The 17,892-nt window shown below is 43.4% G+C and overlaps 1 protein-coding gene across 1 annotated transcript in view; it reads right to left on the bottom strand.

Moving 5' to 3' along the window:
- Window positions 1-16,807: 16,807 nt before the first annotated feature.
- Window positions 16,808-17,892, bottom strand: part of LOC125459211 (src substrate protein p85-like) — a 98,722-nt gene continuing 97,637 nt past the window's right edge. Inside the window, 1 exon segment of the mRNA XM_059651847.1 lies at window positions 16,808-17,530. Within this exon segment, the coding sequence (XP_059507830.1) occupies window positions 17,394-17,530 (137 nt within the window). The 3' untranslated portion in view covers window positions 16,808-17,393.

The raw sequence follows: 17,892 nt of genomic DNA, 5'->3' as shown, positions 1-17,892 counted from the left end.
TAATGGAAGTAAGAGCTAATTGGCCAAAGAAACTAATTTATATTTCTTATTTCTTGTTGCCCTTCCCTTTTGGTTGATACGCTGTACACTCTATTTCTTCGCAACATTAAAGTTTATTCATAAAATTTATAAACAAAAGTATTGCACAAGTATATCAGTTTGAACATTACAGGATTTGCAAACTCAGCCCTTACAACTTTAACAAGCTTATATTTAGCTGGTCTGTAGCCCAAGGGTAAAACAATTCAAATTCCAACCGGCAGAAAACACGCATAAAGTTGTCTCCACAATGTTTCATGCTGAGGTGCCTGAATACATTTTCCAAGGTTTTGATTTACATCCTGCATTGATTGTGAGGTGAACAACTTGAAGGGTATTACAGGCCTCAGCTTCTAGCGTGCTCTGGATGGAAGGCCTTGGTGCCTGCTCCTCATTGCACCATGTGAGCAGCAGCCTCTGACTTTAAAACATCCTTCAGCATTTGGGCTGAATGTTGGAATGTCTCAGTCTTGAATAGACTCCCAGGGCAACGCTCTGCACTGGAAGACCAACAAGTTTCATGCATTCAAAGAGCATCTTTCACCGAGCTGATGGTCCTCCAGGCACAACCAATGTTTGGTTTGATGCACGTCCTGTTCTTGAGCACAGAGTAGATGAAGGCACATTCCACAACAATCTCTTACCACGCCCACGTCATAGACCCTCTGAGAGGGCAGAATGTAGAGGAGGAGAAAGTCTAAGTATCTGGGACAGAGCAAATGGGAAGGGGCTTTCTCAGCGCCTCCATCTTGGGGTGCTTGTTGGAAAGTTCTGGCAATATGACATTCTGCCAAATAACTTTGAGAGTCTGCTCAGGTAACAACCCGACAGGACCAACCCACTCCTTTTACACAGTCTTGATGTTACATGCTGACCACTGCCCGATGTGGTCAAAGGTGAAAACAAAAATTCTGGTGATCACAGTGGGCCAGGCAGCTTCCATGGAGAGAGCGCAAGCTAACATTTCAAGTCTGGCTGACTCTTCATCAGAGCAGGAATGTCTCCATGAAGGTCAGGTCGTACACTGTGTGTCATATTCCAGCAATGATGTGCACTAAAGTAGGGCTCTGAGTCAAAGTATACTTCTTTTAATGAGGTTGGGCCACACTGCAGCAATCCCAACGGAGTTCTCCTTCCTCATGTTGCAGTGCCTTTCACAGCACTGATGAGTTGACTCTCCAACTTCAAATACTGCTCATCTTGTTAATGTTGATCTTGTCTAGCACCTCGCCCTGTGCGATGTAACCTGTATGCTTTACTGTGCCCAAGTTTTTTTTTTCACACTGTGATCTTTATGTCCTTGCTTAATATGATCTGCCTAAACTGCCCGCAATCAAAGCTTTTCACTGTCCTTAGGGTACATGTGACATTGAACCAAGTGAAAGCAGTGCCTGTCTGTAAAGTGATTTTAGCATTCAGCATAGATGGTACAATTTTAAAGAGGGTGCAGGAACTCGAGTTGAACATCTTTGAAAGTGGCAGGTCAAGTTGAGAAAGCTTTTAAAAATAGCATAAATGATCCAAGGTGAAAGCAGAAAGTACTGGATCATGAACAGAAGGAGTAGCATGTCATCCCTCAAAAATCATGAGGGTTATAGACAGGGTGGACAGCAAGAAGCTTTTTCCCAGAGTGGGGAACTCAATTACTAGGGGTCATGAGTTCAAAGTGAGAGGAGGAAAGTTTAAGGGAGATATACGTGGAAAGTTCTTTACACAGAGGGTGGTGGGTGCCTGGAACGCGTTGCCAGCGGAGGTGGTTGACGCAGACACGTTAGCGTCTTTTAAGATATATTTGGACAGGTACATGGATGGGCAGAGAGCAAATGGACACAGTCCATTAGAAAATAGATGACAGGTTCGACAGAGGATCTTGATCGGTGCAGGCTTGGAGGGCCGAAGGGCCTGTTCCTGTGCTGTAATTTTCTTTGCTCTTTGTTATCTCAGGCTGCACTTTTGGAATGTGGAGAGGCCTGAGCCCTCGTGCAGAGGAGATTGGCTCCAATAGGACAAGGGATGAGGGAACATAGTGTGGGGAGGGTGCAGGGACTGAAATTGAGTGCAGAAGGGATTTGTTTGGGTGATTGGGGAGCAATGTTTTCCAATGGCAGAGTTTGATAACTCAAAGAACACATTGATGGTAATTGGGAAAAGACCAGCAGTACATTAATGAGCCGTATGTTTTCTCCTATGTGCTTTCCAATCTGAGGATTTGGTGGTGGAAGGAGATTCATTAAGAACTTACAAAGGGAATTGGATACATAGGACCAGAGTTTTACAGCACAGACAGAGGTCCTTTGGCCCATCATGTCCATGCTGATCTTCAAGTCCATTTTCAAACTAATTTCATTATCCAGCACAGACTCCATACCCATGTATGCAGTGGCATGGAACATAAATACTATGAACAAGACCAGGCCGTTCAGTCCTTTGAGCCTCTACCTCAATGCCATATTCTCACTTGCTTCCCACATCCTGTGATACAATATCTTTAAATTCTAACAATGTATCTACCTCCTTCTTTAATATATTCAATGACTTGGCTTCCACAGCTTTCACCGGTAGCAAATTTCAGAGTCAATACCTTTTGTACGAAGACGCCTGTTGTCATCTCAATCCTAAATGGACTGCCTCTTTCATCGTTCTAAACTCTTGTGAATACAGACCCAGTCAAACCCAGTTAAACCAATCTCTCCTCACGAGAGTCTTCCATTTATGGTGATCAGCTGAGTGAATGTCCTCTGACTCCTAATTGCTTGCTGCCCCAGCTGTCTACCTGGACCATGTGCAAGGACATTGCCTCCATTTCTGACAAAGGGATGCTAATTCATCTTTACAAAAGTTTTCCTCATCATAAACTTTTGAAACTTTTACAGTCAGTTTTTATGGCCCTTACAAGTTTACAGTCATCCTCTATTTTTCCCAACTTGATCAATCTTTTTCTCCTTTTAGCTGAATTCTGAACTGCTTTCAATCCTCAAACTTGCTGCTTTTTCTGGTAATTTTTATTGAATTTAATATTATCCCTAATTTACTTTGTAAACTATGGGTTGAGTCACCATTCGTTTTCTTTAGCTGCAGGTTGGAATGAACAACTGTATTTCATGCGTACCTTCCTTAAATATTAGCCATTGCTGAGACACTGCCAACCCTTCTTGTATGGTTCCCCAGACCATTTCTCCCAACTCATTGTGCAGACACGATGGGCTGACTGGCCTTCTTCTGCACCATAACAATCCTGTGATTCCTCAAAGGAAAGTCCAGCACGTCCATACAATAAATAAGGTTAAATCATTTGCAAGCATCTTTAGCCAACAAGTAGCAAGTGGATAATCCACCTCAGAACGTTGGACGTACATGGAATAGTGTAGGTTAGATGGGCTTGAGATCGGTATGACGGGTCGGCACAACGTCGAGGGCCGAAGGGCCTGTACTGTGCTGTTATGTTCTATGTTCTAAAAGATACCAGTTTTAATTCCCTTTATTTTGATTCAGGACCTTAGTTTCATATTCACCTTCTTCACTCCCAATCGTAGTGAACAATTCTATAATTGTATTGTTGCTTTTTGCCAATGGACCCCACACAATAAGGCTGTAAATTACTCTGTTATGGACCAGACTAGACCCTCTCAAAATATTCTAAACAGATAGTCTAGACCCTCGTTTTTTTTTATTTTGAAGGCAAATGAAAAGTGCTGCGTTCCTGATGGACTTCAACAAATCAAACTATTTGACTTTAGGCAAAATTCAATTTATTCAAACACTACCGTTAAAATACAACAAAAGAAATAACAATTCCACTGGAAAACAACTGGATAGTATACTTTTATTCCTTTATTCATTCATGTGATGAGGGCATCACTTATTGCCCATCCCTAATTGCCCAGAGGGCAGTTAAGAGTCAACCATGTTGCTGTGGGTCTGGAGTCACATGTAGGCCAGACCACGTAAGGATGGCAGTTTCTTTCCCTAAAGGACATTAGTGAACCAGATGGGTTTTTCCAACAATCGACAATGGATTCATTGGTTATCATTAGATTCTCAATTGCAGATATTTATTGAATTGAAATTCCACCATCTGCCATGGTGGGATTTGAAACCAGATTCCCAGAATGTTATCTGGGTCTCTGGTTTAACAGCACAGCAATAATACCACGAGGCCATTGCCTACCCTCAGACATGGTAACTATTATTAATTAATTGTTTCAGTACAGTAACATCCACAGACACAGCCCTTGGCAAAAAGGCAAATTCAGACTCAGATTTTCTGATCTGGAATGCCTGCAGAAGAAGGAGAAACCCCAGCTTCGAGCTGTAACCGAGGGGAGCGGGAATATAACTTCTACTTCTTCAAGACTTTAGCAGCTTCTGTTGAAACTAAAAACTAAAAAAAACTAGAAATCCTAATCTGTGAGAGCTGACCACACACACCCAGGCTGCTTCAATTGCTCTAACTTTTAAAGAAAACTCCAAGGCTTCACAAGCTGTTTACATGATTACAGACTGCTCTTTGCCCCTCTCTCAAAGTATACCTCTTAAAGTTACAACATCATCATAAATCCTTTCATCACACAATGCCCAGCAAAGGGTAGCCTGCTCCACGTGTTTTATTTATTCATGGGTTAGGCCAGCATTCTTTGTCCATCCCTAATTGCCCAGAGGGCAGTTAGAGTTAAACGTATTGCTGTGGATCTGGAGAACGTCTGTGAACAAGATGAGTTTTTCCCAACAATCAGTAGTTCCATGGTCATCAGTGAATCTTAATTCCAAATTTTTACTGAATACATATATCACCATCTGTCATAGATAATGGGAACTGCAGATGCTGGAGAATTCCAAGATAATAAAATGTGAGGCTGGATGAACACAGCAGGCCAAGCAGCATCTCAGGAGCACAAAAGCTGACGTTTTGGGCCTAGACCCTTCATCAGAGAGGGGGATGGGGAGAGGGAACTGGAATAAATAGGGAGAGAGGGGGAGGCGGACCGAAGATGGAGAGTAAAGAAGATAGGTGGAGAGAGTATAGGTGGGGAGGTAGGGAGGGGATAGGTCAGTCCAGGGAAGACGGACAGGTCAAGGAGGTGGGATGAGGTTAGTAGGTAGCTGGGGGTGTGGCTTGGGGTGGGAGGAAGGGATGTTTGAGAGGAAGAACCGGTTAGGGAGGCAGAGACAGGTTGGACTGGTTTTGGGATGCAATGGGTGGGGGGGAAGAGCTGGGCTGGTTGTGTGGTGCAGTGGGGGGAGGGGACGAACTGGGCTGGTTTAGGGATGCAGTTGGGGAAGGGGAGATTTTGAAACTGGTGAAGTCCACATTGATACCATATGAGTTGCTGTTCCTGCAACCTTCGGGTGGCATCATTGTGGCAGTGCAGGAGGCCCATGATGGACATGTCATCTAAAGAATAGGAGGGGGAGTGGAAATGGTTTGCGACTGGGAGGTGCAGTTGTTTATTGCGAACTGAGCGGAGGTGTTCTGCAAAGCGGTCCCCAAGCCTCCGCTTGGTTTCCCCACTGTAGAGGAAGCCACACCGGGTACAGTGTATACAGTATACCACATTCGCGGATGTGCAGGTGAACCTCTGCTTAATGTGGAATGTCATCTTGGGGCCTGGGATGGGGGTGAGGGAGGAGGTGTGGGGTGAGAGGAGACAGACACCTTTACTGGCTTCATCCCCGCCTCTTTGACCTGTCTGTCTCCTCTCCACCTTTCTTCTCCTCTATCCATCTTCTATCTGCCGCCCCCTCTCTCCCTATTTATTTCAGAATCCCCTTCCCCTCCCCCATTTCTGAAGAAGGGTCCCGACCCGAAACGTCAAGCTTTCCTGCTCCTCTGATGCTGCCTAGCCTGCTGTGTTCATCCAGCTTCGTACTGTGTTTTCCCAGAGCATTGCCTGGGTTTCTAGATCAATAACGAAAACAGAAGTTGCTGGAAAAGCTCAGCAGGTCTGGCAGCATCTGTTGAAAGAAATCAGAGTTAATTTTTTGGGTCCAGTGGCCCATCCTCAGAGCTGATGGCAGCTGGGAAAATGTTTGTTTATATGCAGAAGATAGGATGGGGGCAAAGGGGTGAAGGAATAAATGATATTTGGGGATAGAGCCCACAGAGGGAGAAGAACAGCCACCCAGCCAGTCCCATTCTCCAGCTGTGTCCTCGTAGCTCTCTAACTTCACTTCCAAATGTTTACCCAGCTCTTTTTGAAACGTCCTATGGAATCCATCTCCACCATTCTCCCAGGCATCACATTCCAAATCCCAACAACTTTCTGAGTATATTTCTCCTCATCTCGCTCCTAGCTCTTTTGCTGACAATCTTGAAATTGTAATCCCCTAGTTACCAACATACCAACTAGTGGAAGCAGAATATCCTTCTTTACCCTGTCAGAATTGTTCGTAATTTTGAATGCCTCAATAAGGTTATCTCTTAATCTTCTCTGCTCCAAGGAGAACAAACCCAATCTCTCTAATATTTCCTTGTATCTAAAATCCCTCATCCTGGCACCATTCCAGTAAATCATCTTGGCACTCTCCAGGTCTTTCGCATCCTTCCTTAAATAAGGTGCCCAGAGCTAAGCACAGTACTCCAAATGAAGTCTGACCAATCATTTGTAGAGGTGTAGCATCATTTCCCTGCATTTCTAATCTACGCCTCTGTTTATAAACCCAAGGAAACTATATGCCTTCTTCACAATTGTTTCAACTTGTCTCTCCACTTTCACAGAATCTCTGATCCTGTCCTTCCCTCAGAGTTGTACCATTGAGCCTGTATTTTCTCTCCATGTTTCTTGTACAAAATGCATGACCTCATTTTTCTTCCTTTTCACTCTTTTGTTTCCACCCTCATTTCCCCACGCTCTGTCACTCTACTCCCAGTACTCTTCCATTTTAGTGAAGACCCTCCCTGTCAGCACTAACAAACATGCCACCCGCCACCCCAAGACACCGGCCCTGGTCATGCCCAATTGCAGCCTGTCCTGTTGCTGCCAGTCCCACCTTCCCCAGAAGCAGTCTGAGTGTCTCTAGAATCAGAATCTGTCTCTCCAACACCATTTGTCCAGCTACCCATTCACCTGGTCGATCCTGTTATTATTATGCTCACAATAATGGTACGCTGGTCATTATCCTGGGATTATTCTCTCTGAGGTCCTAATTTACATCCTAAAATCCTCTATTCTGCATGTAGAACCTCATCGCTTGGTTGAAACTATGTTATTTGTACGAGAATGTACCACGACCACTTGCTGCTTACCCTCCCCCCTCAGAGTGCCTTATAGATTCTCTGAGACAGCTTTGTCCTTGACTGTGGGATGACAATATTCCACCATCCTGGAGTCTCTCTTGTGTCTGCAGAAACCAGTCTGTCTTCCTTATTCCTGAATCCCCTCCCACTGTGGGCCTGCCTTTCCCCTTCCTCACCTCCTGTGCAATAGAGCTACCAATAGTGCCATGGACTCTGTGGACCTGCTTTCTCTGTATATCCCCCAACAGGGATATTTGTTAGGGAGGGGAACAGTAATAGGGGATTCCTGTACTATCTGCCTTTCTCTACTTTGCCCGGTGGTCACCCATTCCCTTTCTGCCTGTTCAGATTCTCCCTTTGATGTGACCACCTCACTAAATGTGCTGGTCTGATGATCTCTCCTTTGAAGATACTCCCCAGTGAGTCTCGTCCCTGCTCCAGCTCTGAATATGATGATCTGGTCGCAGCAGATGGACCACACAGGGCACTGGGGTTTCCAGAAGTGTCCAAGACTTCCCACACAGCACCAGAGGAATGTATCACTGATATGAGCTGTGCTGTGAGTGCATACCTTTTGGATAAAGTTTTTTGTTAGTCCCTTTAATGAATACTAATCACAGTGGGGACCTTTTCCCATTCCAAACACAGTCCAATGACCCTTAGAACATAGAACATTACAGCACAGTGCAGGCCCTTCGGCCCTCGATGTTGTGCCGACCTGTCATACCGATCTCAAGCCCATCTAACCTACACTATTCCATGTACGTCCATATGCTTATCCAATGACGACTTAAACGTACCTAAAGTTGGCGAATCTACTACTGTTGCAGGCAAAGCGTTCCATTCCCTTACTACTCTCTGAGTAAAGAAACTACCTCTGACATCTGTCCTATCTTTCACCCCTCAATTTAAAGCTATGCCCCCTCGTGCTCGCCGTCACCATCCTAGTAAAAAGGATCTCCCTATCCACCCTATCAAACCCTCTGATTATTTTATATGTCTCAATTAAGTAACTTAAACCCTTTCTTATTTTGTCTCAGCAATGGACTTTTTGCTTGGCCTGCTGCGTTCATCCAGCTTCACACTTTGTTATAATGGACTGTAGCAATTTCATTTGTGGAAAGATTAGAAGCAGAAATGTTCACGTGAATCTACTACAGATGCTTTTGAACTGAAAATTATTTAATGACACCCTACCAGCACTACCTCACCAAATTCACCATTCCTCATTCTCGTTGCTTTGTACCAACTTCACTGCTCTACTGCTTTATACTGACTTCCTCCCAGTCTGTTTCACAGTGATAGTGACTGCACACTCTTCTCACATTTTTCCATATTATATTCCAGCAGAATAATAAATGGTTGAAAGTAAAGTGGACACTGCTCGTGTACGGCAGATTGACAGGTAGACCTTATGAAGTTTACTGATCATTTTCAGAAGAGGTTCCCATAGATTCATTTCTAAGGCATCAAAGCATTTGAAAGATATGGAGACTTTGAATTGGAAAGAGTAGAGCAAAGTAATTTTGGCCGTTAGGTGCAGCGTGAAGAGGAAATACCACACGTGACACTCTCCTGAATATCATTTGCCTCAAAGAATTTAAAAATGCACTTCTTGCAGTAACAAGAATCATGTCGCAGGTCAGGGACTTGCAGTAGCTGGCAGGACAGCAGGAGTGGTTGATGGTTATGAGGTAATAATTCAATATATTTCTGTCATTCCCACAAACCCGAGAAGGTGGGAAAGTCAAGGGAGGTGAGTAGCCAGGGTGAAGACAGGACAACTGGGAATGTCTCAAAATTTCCTCCTCAGAAAAAATGAACAGATTAGACCAAGGAGAGCCAATGGATGTTATCAACCTGACCAGGTGCCGCACAGGAGGCCGCTGAGTAAGATAAGGGCCCATGGTGTCAGAAGCAAGGTGCTAGTATGGATAGAAGATTGGCTGTTTGGCAGAAAGCAGAGAGTGGGGATAAAAGGGTCTTTCTCAGATGTTCCACAATGGTCAGTGCTGGGATCACAACTTTTTACCTTTTATATATTGATGTAGATGAAGGAACTGTGGGCATTCTGGCCAAGTTTGCAGACGATACAAAGATAGAACATAGAACGGCACAGCACAGAACAGGCCCTTCAGCCCACGTTGTTGTGCCGACCATTGATCCTCATGTATGCACCCTCAAATTTCAGTGACCATATGCATGTCCAGCAGTCTCTTAAGTGTCCCCAATGATCTTGCTTCCACAACTGCTGCTGGCAACGCATTCCATGCTCTCACAACTCTCTGTGTAAAGAACCCGCCTCTGACATCCCCTCTATACTTTCCTCCAAACAGCTTAAAACTATGACCCCTTGTGTTAGCCTTTTCTGCCCTGGGAAATAGTCTCTGGCTATCAACTCTATGCCTCTCATTATCTTGTATACCTCAATTAGGTCCCCTCTCCTCCTCCTTTTCTCCAATGAAAAGAGTCCGAGCTCAGTCAACCTCTCTTCATAAGATAAGCCCTCCAGTCCAGGCAGCATCCTGGTAAACCTCCTCTGAACCCTCTCTAAAGCATCCACATCTTTCCTATAATAGGGCAACCAGAACTGGACGCCGTATTCCAAGTGTGGTCTAACCGAAGTTTTATAGAGCTGCAACAAGATCTCACGACTCTTAAACTCAATCCCCCTGTTAATGAAAGCCAAAGCACCATATGCTTTCTTAACAACCCTGTCCACTTGGGTGGCCATTTTAAGGGATCTATGAATCTGCACACCAAGATCCCTCTGTTCCTCCACACTGCCAAGAATCCTATCCTTAATCCTGTACTCAGCTTTCAAATTCGACCTTCCAAAATGCATCACCTCGCATTTATCCAGGTTGAACTCCATCTGCCACCTCTCAGCCCATCTCTGCATCCTGTCAATGTCCCACTGCAGCCTACAACAGCCCTCTATACTGTCAACGACACCTCCAACCTTCGTGTCGTCTGCCAACTTTCTGACCCATCCTTCAATCCCCTCATCCAAGTCATTAATAAAATAGGTAGAGGGATGGGTAGTTTTGAGGAGGCAGGAAGCTTCAGAAGGTCTTGAACTGATTAGGAGAGTGGGCAAAGAAGTGGCAGATGGAGTACAATGTGGGAAAGTGTGAGGTCATGCACTTTGGTAAGAAGAATAAAACATGGACTATTTTCTAAATGGGGAGAAAATTCAGAAGCCTGAAGTGCAAAGAGACTTGGGAGTTCTAGTCCAGGATTCTCTTAAGGGAAACTTGCAGGTTGAGTCAGTAATCAAGAAGGCAAATGTAACTTTGGCATTTATTTTGAAAGGACTTGAATATAAAAGCAGGAATGTACTTCTGAGTACATTCTCTATAAGGCTCTGGTCAGGCCACATTTGGAGTATTGTGTGCAGTTTTGGGCCCCATATCTCAGGAAATTTGTACTGGCCCTGGAGTGGGTTCAGAGGAAGTTCACAAGAATTGTCCCAGGAATGAAAAGCTTAACATATGAGGAACATTTGAGGACTCTGGATCTATACTCATTGGAGTTTCGAAGGATGAGGGAGGATCTAATTGAAAGTTACAGAATACTGTATGGCCTGGACAGAGTGGATATTGGGAAGATATTTCCTTTGGAAGGAGAGTCTAGGGCCCAAGGACACAGCCTTAGAGTAAAGTTCTACCTTTTAGAATGGAAATAAGGACAAACTTCTTCAGCCAGAGAGTGGTGAATCTATGGAATTCACTGCCACAGAAGGCAGTGGAGGCCGGGTCATTGAGTATATGTTAGACGGAGATAGATAGGTTTTTGATTATCAAGAGTGTCAAGGGTTATGGGGAGAAAGTGGGAGAATGGGGTTGAGGAACTTATCAGCCATGATTGAATGATGGAGCAGATTCAATGGGCTGAATGGCCTAACTTCAGCTCCTCTGTGGTATGGTTTTATGGAGCTGCCAAGAGGGAGGTGAAAACTGAGAATAAAATGTGAGGCTGGATGAACACAGCAGGCCAAACAGCATCTCAGGAGCACAAAAGCTGACGTTTCGGGCCTAGACCCTTCATCAGAGAGGGGGATGGGGGGAGGGAACTGGAATAAATAGGGAGAGAGGGGGAGGCGGACCATTTTGAGGTTGCTGACCTGCTCAGTTTGTTTGTAAACGTTTCGTCACCCTGCTGGGTAGCATTGTCAGTGCGCCTCCAGTGAAGTGTCTGTGTTCATCCAGCCTCACATTTTATTATCTTGGAATCTCCAGCATCTGCAGTTCCCATTATCTCTGAAAACTATGAGCCTGTGTTTCCATTGTAATGAAATGGTACACTTTCATTCAGAATGTTAAAAGTTGTAAGGGGAGCCGTGGGACTTACTGGTGCCCGGAAAAGGAGCTAGAATGACACAACAACAGATCGCTGTATAGTTTAACAACAGTGCGGAGACTGAAGGAATTCATTGCTGGGACTACAGGAGAGTGTATGTAGGAGATGAGGAATATACAGGATTATTGACAAGAGGAAATGTAACCTTTTATTCCTCAATGACACAGCTAAACCCAACAGTATATTAAGAGATACAGGAGCTATTCAGATCCTTTTCCTGTGGAACAACATGTTTTTTTCCATCAGAATGCATTCAAAGCCAGAGATTTAATAAACAGAGCAGTGGAGAGTATATACTTACTTTTCAAGAGTGATAATACTGGGACACAATCGCAGTTTGTTCAGAAATTGCCCCTAGATGGCATTGATTCATAAGACCGTATGTTGTGGAAGCATATATAGATCATTCAGCCCATCAAGAGTGCTCCCCCATTCAATGAGAACATGGCTGACCTGATAATCCTCGATTCCGCTTTCCTGCCTTTCCCCCCCATAATCCTTGATTCCCTTATAAATCTGTCTATCTCAGCCTTGAACATACTTGATGACCCAGGCTCAACAGCCCTTTGCAGTAAAGAAATCCGCTGATTCATTACCCTCTGGGAGAAGAAATTCCTGCTCATCTCTGTCTTAAATGGGTGACTCCTTACTCTGAGATGATGTGCTCTGGTCCTGGATTGTCCTACAAGGGGAAATATTTCCCCATCTCCTCTATCAAGCCCCTAAAAATCTTGTACGTTTCAATAAGGTCACCTCTCATTCTTCTAAATTCCAGAATACAGGCCCAAACTTCCTCAACCTGTCTTCATGAGACAGTCCCTGCATACCCAGGATCAGCTGAAGTTTCTCTGGACTGCCTCCACTGCTAGTTTATGTCCCCTTAGTTAAGGGGCCCAGACCTGTCTACGGTATTCCAGGTATGGACTGACTAATGTTTTGTACAGTTTTAGCAAAATCTCCTCACTTTTATATTCCATTCCATTTGAAACAAAAGACAACATTATTAGGATTATTCCATGGCACAACATCGTGGGCCAAAGGGCCTGTACTGTGCTGTACTTTTCTATGTTCTATGTTCTATTATACTTGTCTCCCCTATTAGCCATTGAACTTGAATGGTGGCATTTTGTGGTTATGCACGAGGACTCCCAAAGAATCTGCGAGCCTTCTGTAATTGTGAATTTAAATAAAATTCAGCTCCTCCATCCTTCCTGCCAAAGTACATAATCTCACATTGCCCCATAATATATTCCTACTGCCAAGTTTTTGCAAGTTGTTTAACCTGGCTATATCCCTCTACAAATTCCTTCTGTTACTGTCCCCACTCAGCATTTCCCTCCCCCCTCCGCCACCCACTATTGTTGTATCATCCACAAAGCTGGCAATAGCGTATTCACTTTCACCATCCAAGCCATTAATACCACTCTGAGCCAATGACTTGGCAAAAGCCAAAGTTATTGCTTCGCCTGTAATCAGAGTGTCTTGTGTGAGGTTGGAGTCACGGAACCGTTACAGAAATAGGTTCTGGCAAGTTTTCCTTTGTGTGCGGTGACCAGAGCGATGGCTCCTGGTGACAGAGTGTTACAGCCAAAGTGATGCCACAAATGGATATTCAGGGAGCTGACTCACAGAGGTGGATAAGCCCGAAGAAGTGTTTAATAAGTCATCGTCAGTTGAAACCAATCCGAAGGTAAGCAAGAAAATCAATATAATCAACACACACTAAGGCTGAGAGAGTTCCAGAACGTTATGATTTTAAAAATACAATCCTGCTGAGGAAGTGGAGATCTCCTCACAGACCCATAACAGCGGGCAGTTATTCACCAGCTAATGGCACTATCCACAAATCCCAAAGAGATACTGATGATGTATTGGAATACAAAAATCTGAAGCATTGTGAAACTGATATTTTTACTGACCAGGTCTTCACAGGGACATGGTACAGTTTTGTAAAGCCTGCCTTACATGGCATGTGATGGGAAAGCCTTGCCATCTAATCAAACTGACACCATGAATTAGCAGTACCAGATTTTGAGGAATGTTGCAGATAGGTGTGGACTGTGTAGGACCAGTCGCAAAACTGAAACTGTGACCATCGCCATATTCTCCCTGCGACAGATTAACAACTCTGCTTCCAGAAGAAATCTCAGCTAAAGTTGTGGTGGAAAAATTAACTCCCCATCTTCACTCATTAAGGACCAGTAAGAGGAATATAACTGGACCAAAGTTCCAATTTCATGTCTGAACCTTTCAGTGTGAAACTTGGAAATAACACCATCAAAGCCTGCAGAATATCATCCACAGATACTGCGACTGTTAGAAAGATACCATCACAATCTCAGCACAATGTTTAAAGCACATTGAATATTCTCACAGAGTTAAAGGTTTGGTTCTTCTATTAAAAACAGAGAGAATGCTGAAGAAACTCAGCAGATCTGGCATCATCTGGAGTCCAATATTGCTCCTCTTGTCAGATAATGGGTTTTTCATGCTTCTGATAGAGATCATAGAGATATACAACGTGGAACCACACCCTTCGGTCTAACCCGTCCATGCCAACCTGGATACCCTAAATTAATCCAGTCCTATTTTCAGGCATTTGGTCCATATCCCTCTAAATCCTTCCTATCCATACACCCATCGAGGTGCCTTTTTAAATATTCTAATTGCACCAGCCTCCATTACTTCCTCTGGCAGCTCATTCTATACATGCACCACCCTCTGCGTGACAAAATTGGCCCTTAAGCCCCTTTTAAATCTTTCCCCTCTCACCTTAAAAATATGCCACCCAGTTTTGGACCGCACCTCCTACCCTGACAAAAAGACCTGGACTATTCACGCTGTCCATGTCCCTCATGATTTTACAAACCTCTATATGGTCACGTTCCCCACTCTACCTCCAACACTCGAGGGAAAGTAGGTAGAGGAGGAGCAAAGAGGGTAGATGGCTTGGAGGCCCAGTTAATAATGATGATGATGAAAGAAAAATAGATGCAAAACGGGTGTACGCAAATATGTGAAAGGGAGAGAATGGGTCCTAACTATGAAAGGCAAAGTTCTCTGAGCTTGAGTTGTGCTTTGTTGGAAAAAACGCAGCAGGCCCAAAATCGGATTTAGTTGTTTTATTTGATTTGCTAGTTTTTCTATTAGTTGCAACCAAAGACTCACCAGATGTCTGGGTGAGCAAGCTCAGTTAATTTGACTCCATGATGTCACTGAAGGTATTGTTTGCACACATCGTCAACAAACCTTACAGCAAAGTGGTGATTGATGAGGTTCTTGTGCTAGTGTCCCTATTTCTGGGCTATGCTGACCTGGGTTCGAGTTCCACCTGTTGCAGAAGTGTAATAACCTCTCTGACACAGGTGGATTTGAAAATAGATATAACAAAAAAGTGACTGATGTTACTGAAGGTGGGCATAGTTTTACTACAAGATGAGGACCTAGGCAGAGAGAAAGCCAGTAGGATACTTTACACAAAAACTAAACCATATTCCACAGTAGAAAAGGATACCTGGATTTGTAGCCGGCTCTTAAGCATTTCAAAGTTTTCATGCTATTTGAAGGAGTGCCTTATGGCCCAAGGATGGAGGCATGTTGGGAACCTTGTCCATAAATGTTGATATATGTGGAGAACTGATTGATATCAAACTGTTTGGAGATTTAGTTTCTGAACACTGAAGTCAACTTTTGAAGTGGGCCATGATCCACTTTGGAAAAAGTAGCCATACAAAACTTTTAGGAAGGTAAGAGATTCGGTTTATTTCCCCTAACTCCTTGAAAAACTGGATTTGGAAGACACCATCAGAACTATTATTAAAAAGGGATTATAGTTCTGAATTTGGATTATTTCCAAAATATTAAAAGCAAGCGACAAAACTGGTTAGGATTGAGTTTTGTTTTTCAGCTAAATTGTCTACTTTGATTTTATTTAGTAACCTCAGCATTGTGTTTATTCTGGGCAGTGGGACAAAAGGGAAATTATTGACCATCAGAACTGAGTTCTGAGGAAGGGTCACCAGACCTGAAATGTTAATTCTGTTTCCTCCTCTACAGATGCTGCCAGACCTGCTGAGCTTTTCCAGCATCCGCAGTTCTTTTGGCTTTTTAAAATATGTCAATATTTTGATTCAATTTGTCAATCACAACCCCAGTTTGTTTCTATTTCCTCTTCCACGTAAGCACAGATAATTAAAAATCTCCCACCACTAACAGAGGACAGGACCTCAGTGAACTGGGTTTCCTATTTTGGATCTGTGAGTAAGCATTGATTTTTCTTTCCAATCCAATCACTGGTCAACTTCCCAGGGACACTGGGAAACTTCTAATGCCTGGCTGGCAGCAACAATGTCACTCGCTACCAGAATCACCTCCCTCACCTCGTTCCAGTGTGGGTGGCTGTGCTATCAGCTACCTGGGCCACAGGCTCTGGGATTCCCTCCCAAGACCTCAGCCTCTCCCTCCTCCCTGCAACACTCCCAAGTTTTTGCTGATCTGCACTAATACCTTCCTAAGTGACTCCTTGTCCAATTTTGTTTAATAATTGTTCCTCTGAAAAACTTAACAACACTAAAAGTTCGGCTGATGTGTAACTAGTTTTGGAGCAAGTTGATGATCGTTCATAATGAAAAGCAAATGTCAGTACAGAATATTTTGTAAGAGACATTTTCCTGAAACATGCTTTTAAGGTTTTTGTTCACTGAACCGGGTTCATTCTCCATTTCAAAAGCCCTGGGCAAAGGGCACCAATTGTTTTTTTTTCCTTAATCTTTGAATTTGGGACAACACTAATCATGAAGATTGACACCATGATCAGTGGTCCTTGCCAAAAACTCCATTTATCTTTTGAGGCCAGACTGTTCACAACCGAGGTGTCATACCTGGCCTGCCAAGCACATTCTGGCATCAGCCCTAAAGACTGCCTCTTTCCAGCACCATATGCCATCCAAGTTATACATGGAACCCAAATTACTGGACAACAATTTTTGTTTGAGCGTAGTAGATCAGTTAGATCAAACTACAGCTTATAACCCAAAGAAGCTCCTGTCTTTGGGACTTAACTGGAATTCAGAAATCATTTGTTCAAAATTAAGATAGCTCAAAAAATTAGCGAAACAGCAGATCTGAACAAGTGTAGTGCAATAAAATCAGTTTAATTCTTGATAAACAAAGTACTGAAAAAGGCAACTTTTATTATAAAAACCCAAACCCATTCGTGAATCAGCAAATATAATTTCAAGCAGAATACTGAGACTCGTCAAGGGAGAATATACCAAACATAATGAGTTAATTGATTTTACCATTAGTAAGTGGGCAAAGTATCATTATTTTAAACAAACCACATGGCTAAGACTAGAGGATTAAACCGGGTAGTGATGTACAATCATTTTCATCTTATTTAAAACTTTAACTTGGTCACCAAGAAGTGATTGGCCTTACTTTGTAGGAAGCACCTGTAGACTGAATCAGTGCTCCCACACAACTGGCACATTGGTTCAAACTGCTAGGGTTTCTCGTCAATTAGAAAGTGCATTTAGCGTTATAAAGGACAGCACGCCAACACACCCGTTCTCAAAGGCATGTCAAATATCAACATGAAGCTTCTTCCCCCAGTGCTTTTGAAAATTGGATATTATGCAATGTCTAATTGCAACTCAAGAGAAAAAGAAAAAACTTTATTCCCATTACTGGACACAATTCATGCTCTATTACACTGGAATTGTGCATTACATCAGCTATGTAACCCAATTTGAGCTCTTCACTGTTTCAGTTCAACGTAGTTAGCTGGAAAAAGACCATATCTGCCTCGGCACTCCCCTCGCCACCATCCTTCATCAATCATTTCAATGTTGGTGATGATGTCATCGGGATCAAATGAAATTTCATCATCGCCATCTGAAACATTACACAAAGACCTCATTGTGGTTTACAGACAATACACAGCATCAAAACAGGACGTATTCCTGAAACCTCAGCTCACTTTGTTTCTTTCCCCTTCAGGTAATCACCCAGCCTTCCCTCTGACACATATCATCCTGACTTGGAAATAGATCACTGCTCCTTCAGTGTCATTGGGTCATAATCTGAAATCTCCCTCCCTGACAGCATTGTAGTTATTCTTACATATAGATGACTGCAACAGTGCAAGGCAGCATCTCATCATCCCTTCTCCAGGGTCATTTGAGATGGCCAATAAATACCAGACTTGCCACTGATACTCAGATTCCACAACCAAATTTTCAAAAGACTAAACTATA

This window comes from Stegostoma tigrinum, chromosome 17 (genome assembly GCF_030684315.1).
Source record: "Stegostoma tigrinum isolate sSteTig4 chromosome 17, sSteTig4.hap1, whole genome shotgun sequence".
Lineage (NCBI taxonomy): Eukaryota > Metazoa > Chordata > Chondrichthyes > Orectolobiformes > Stegostomatidae > Stegostoma > Stegostoma tigrinum.
The sequence above is the reverse complement of the archived record's forward strand: the minus strand, read 5'-3'. Positions and strand labels throughout refer to the sequence as shown.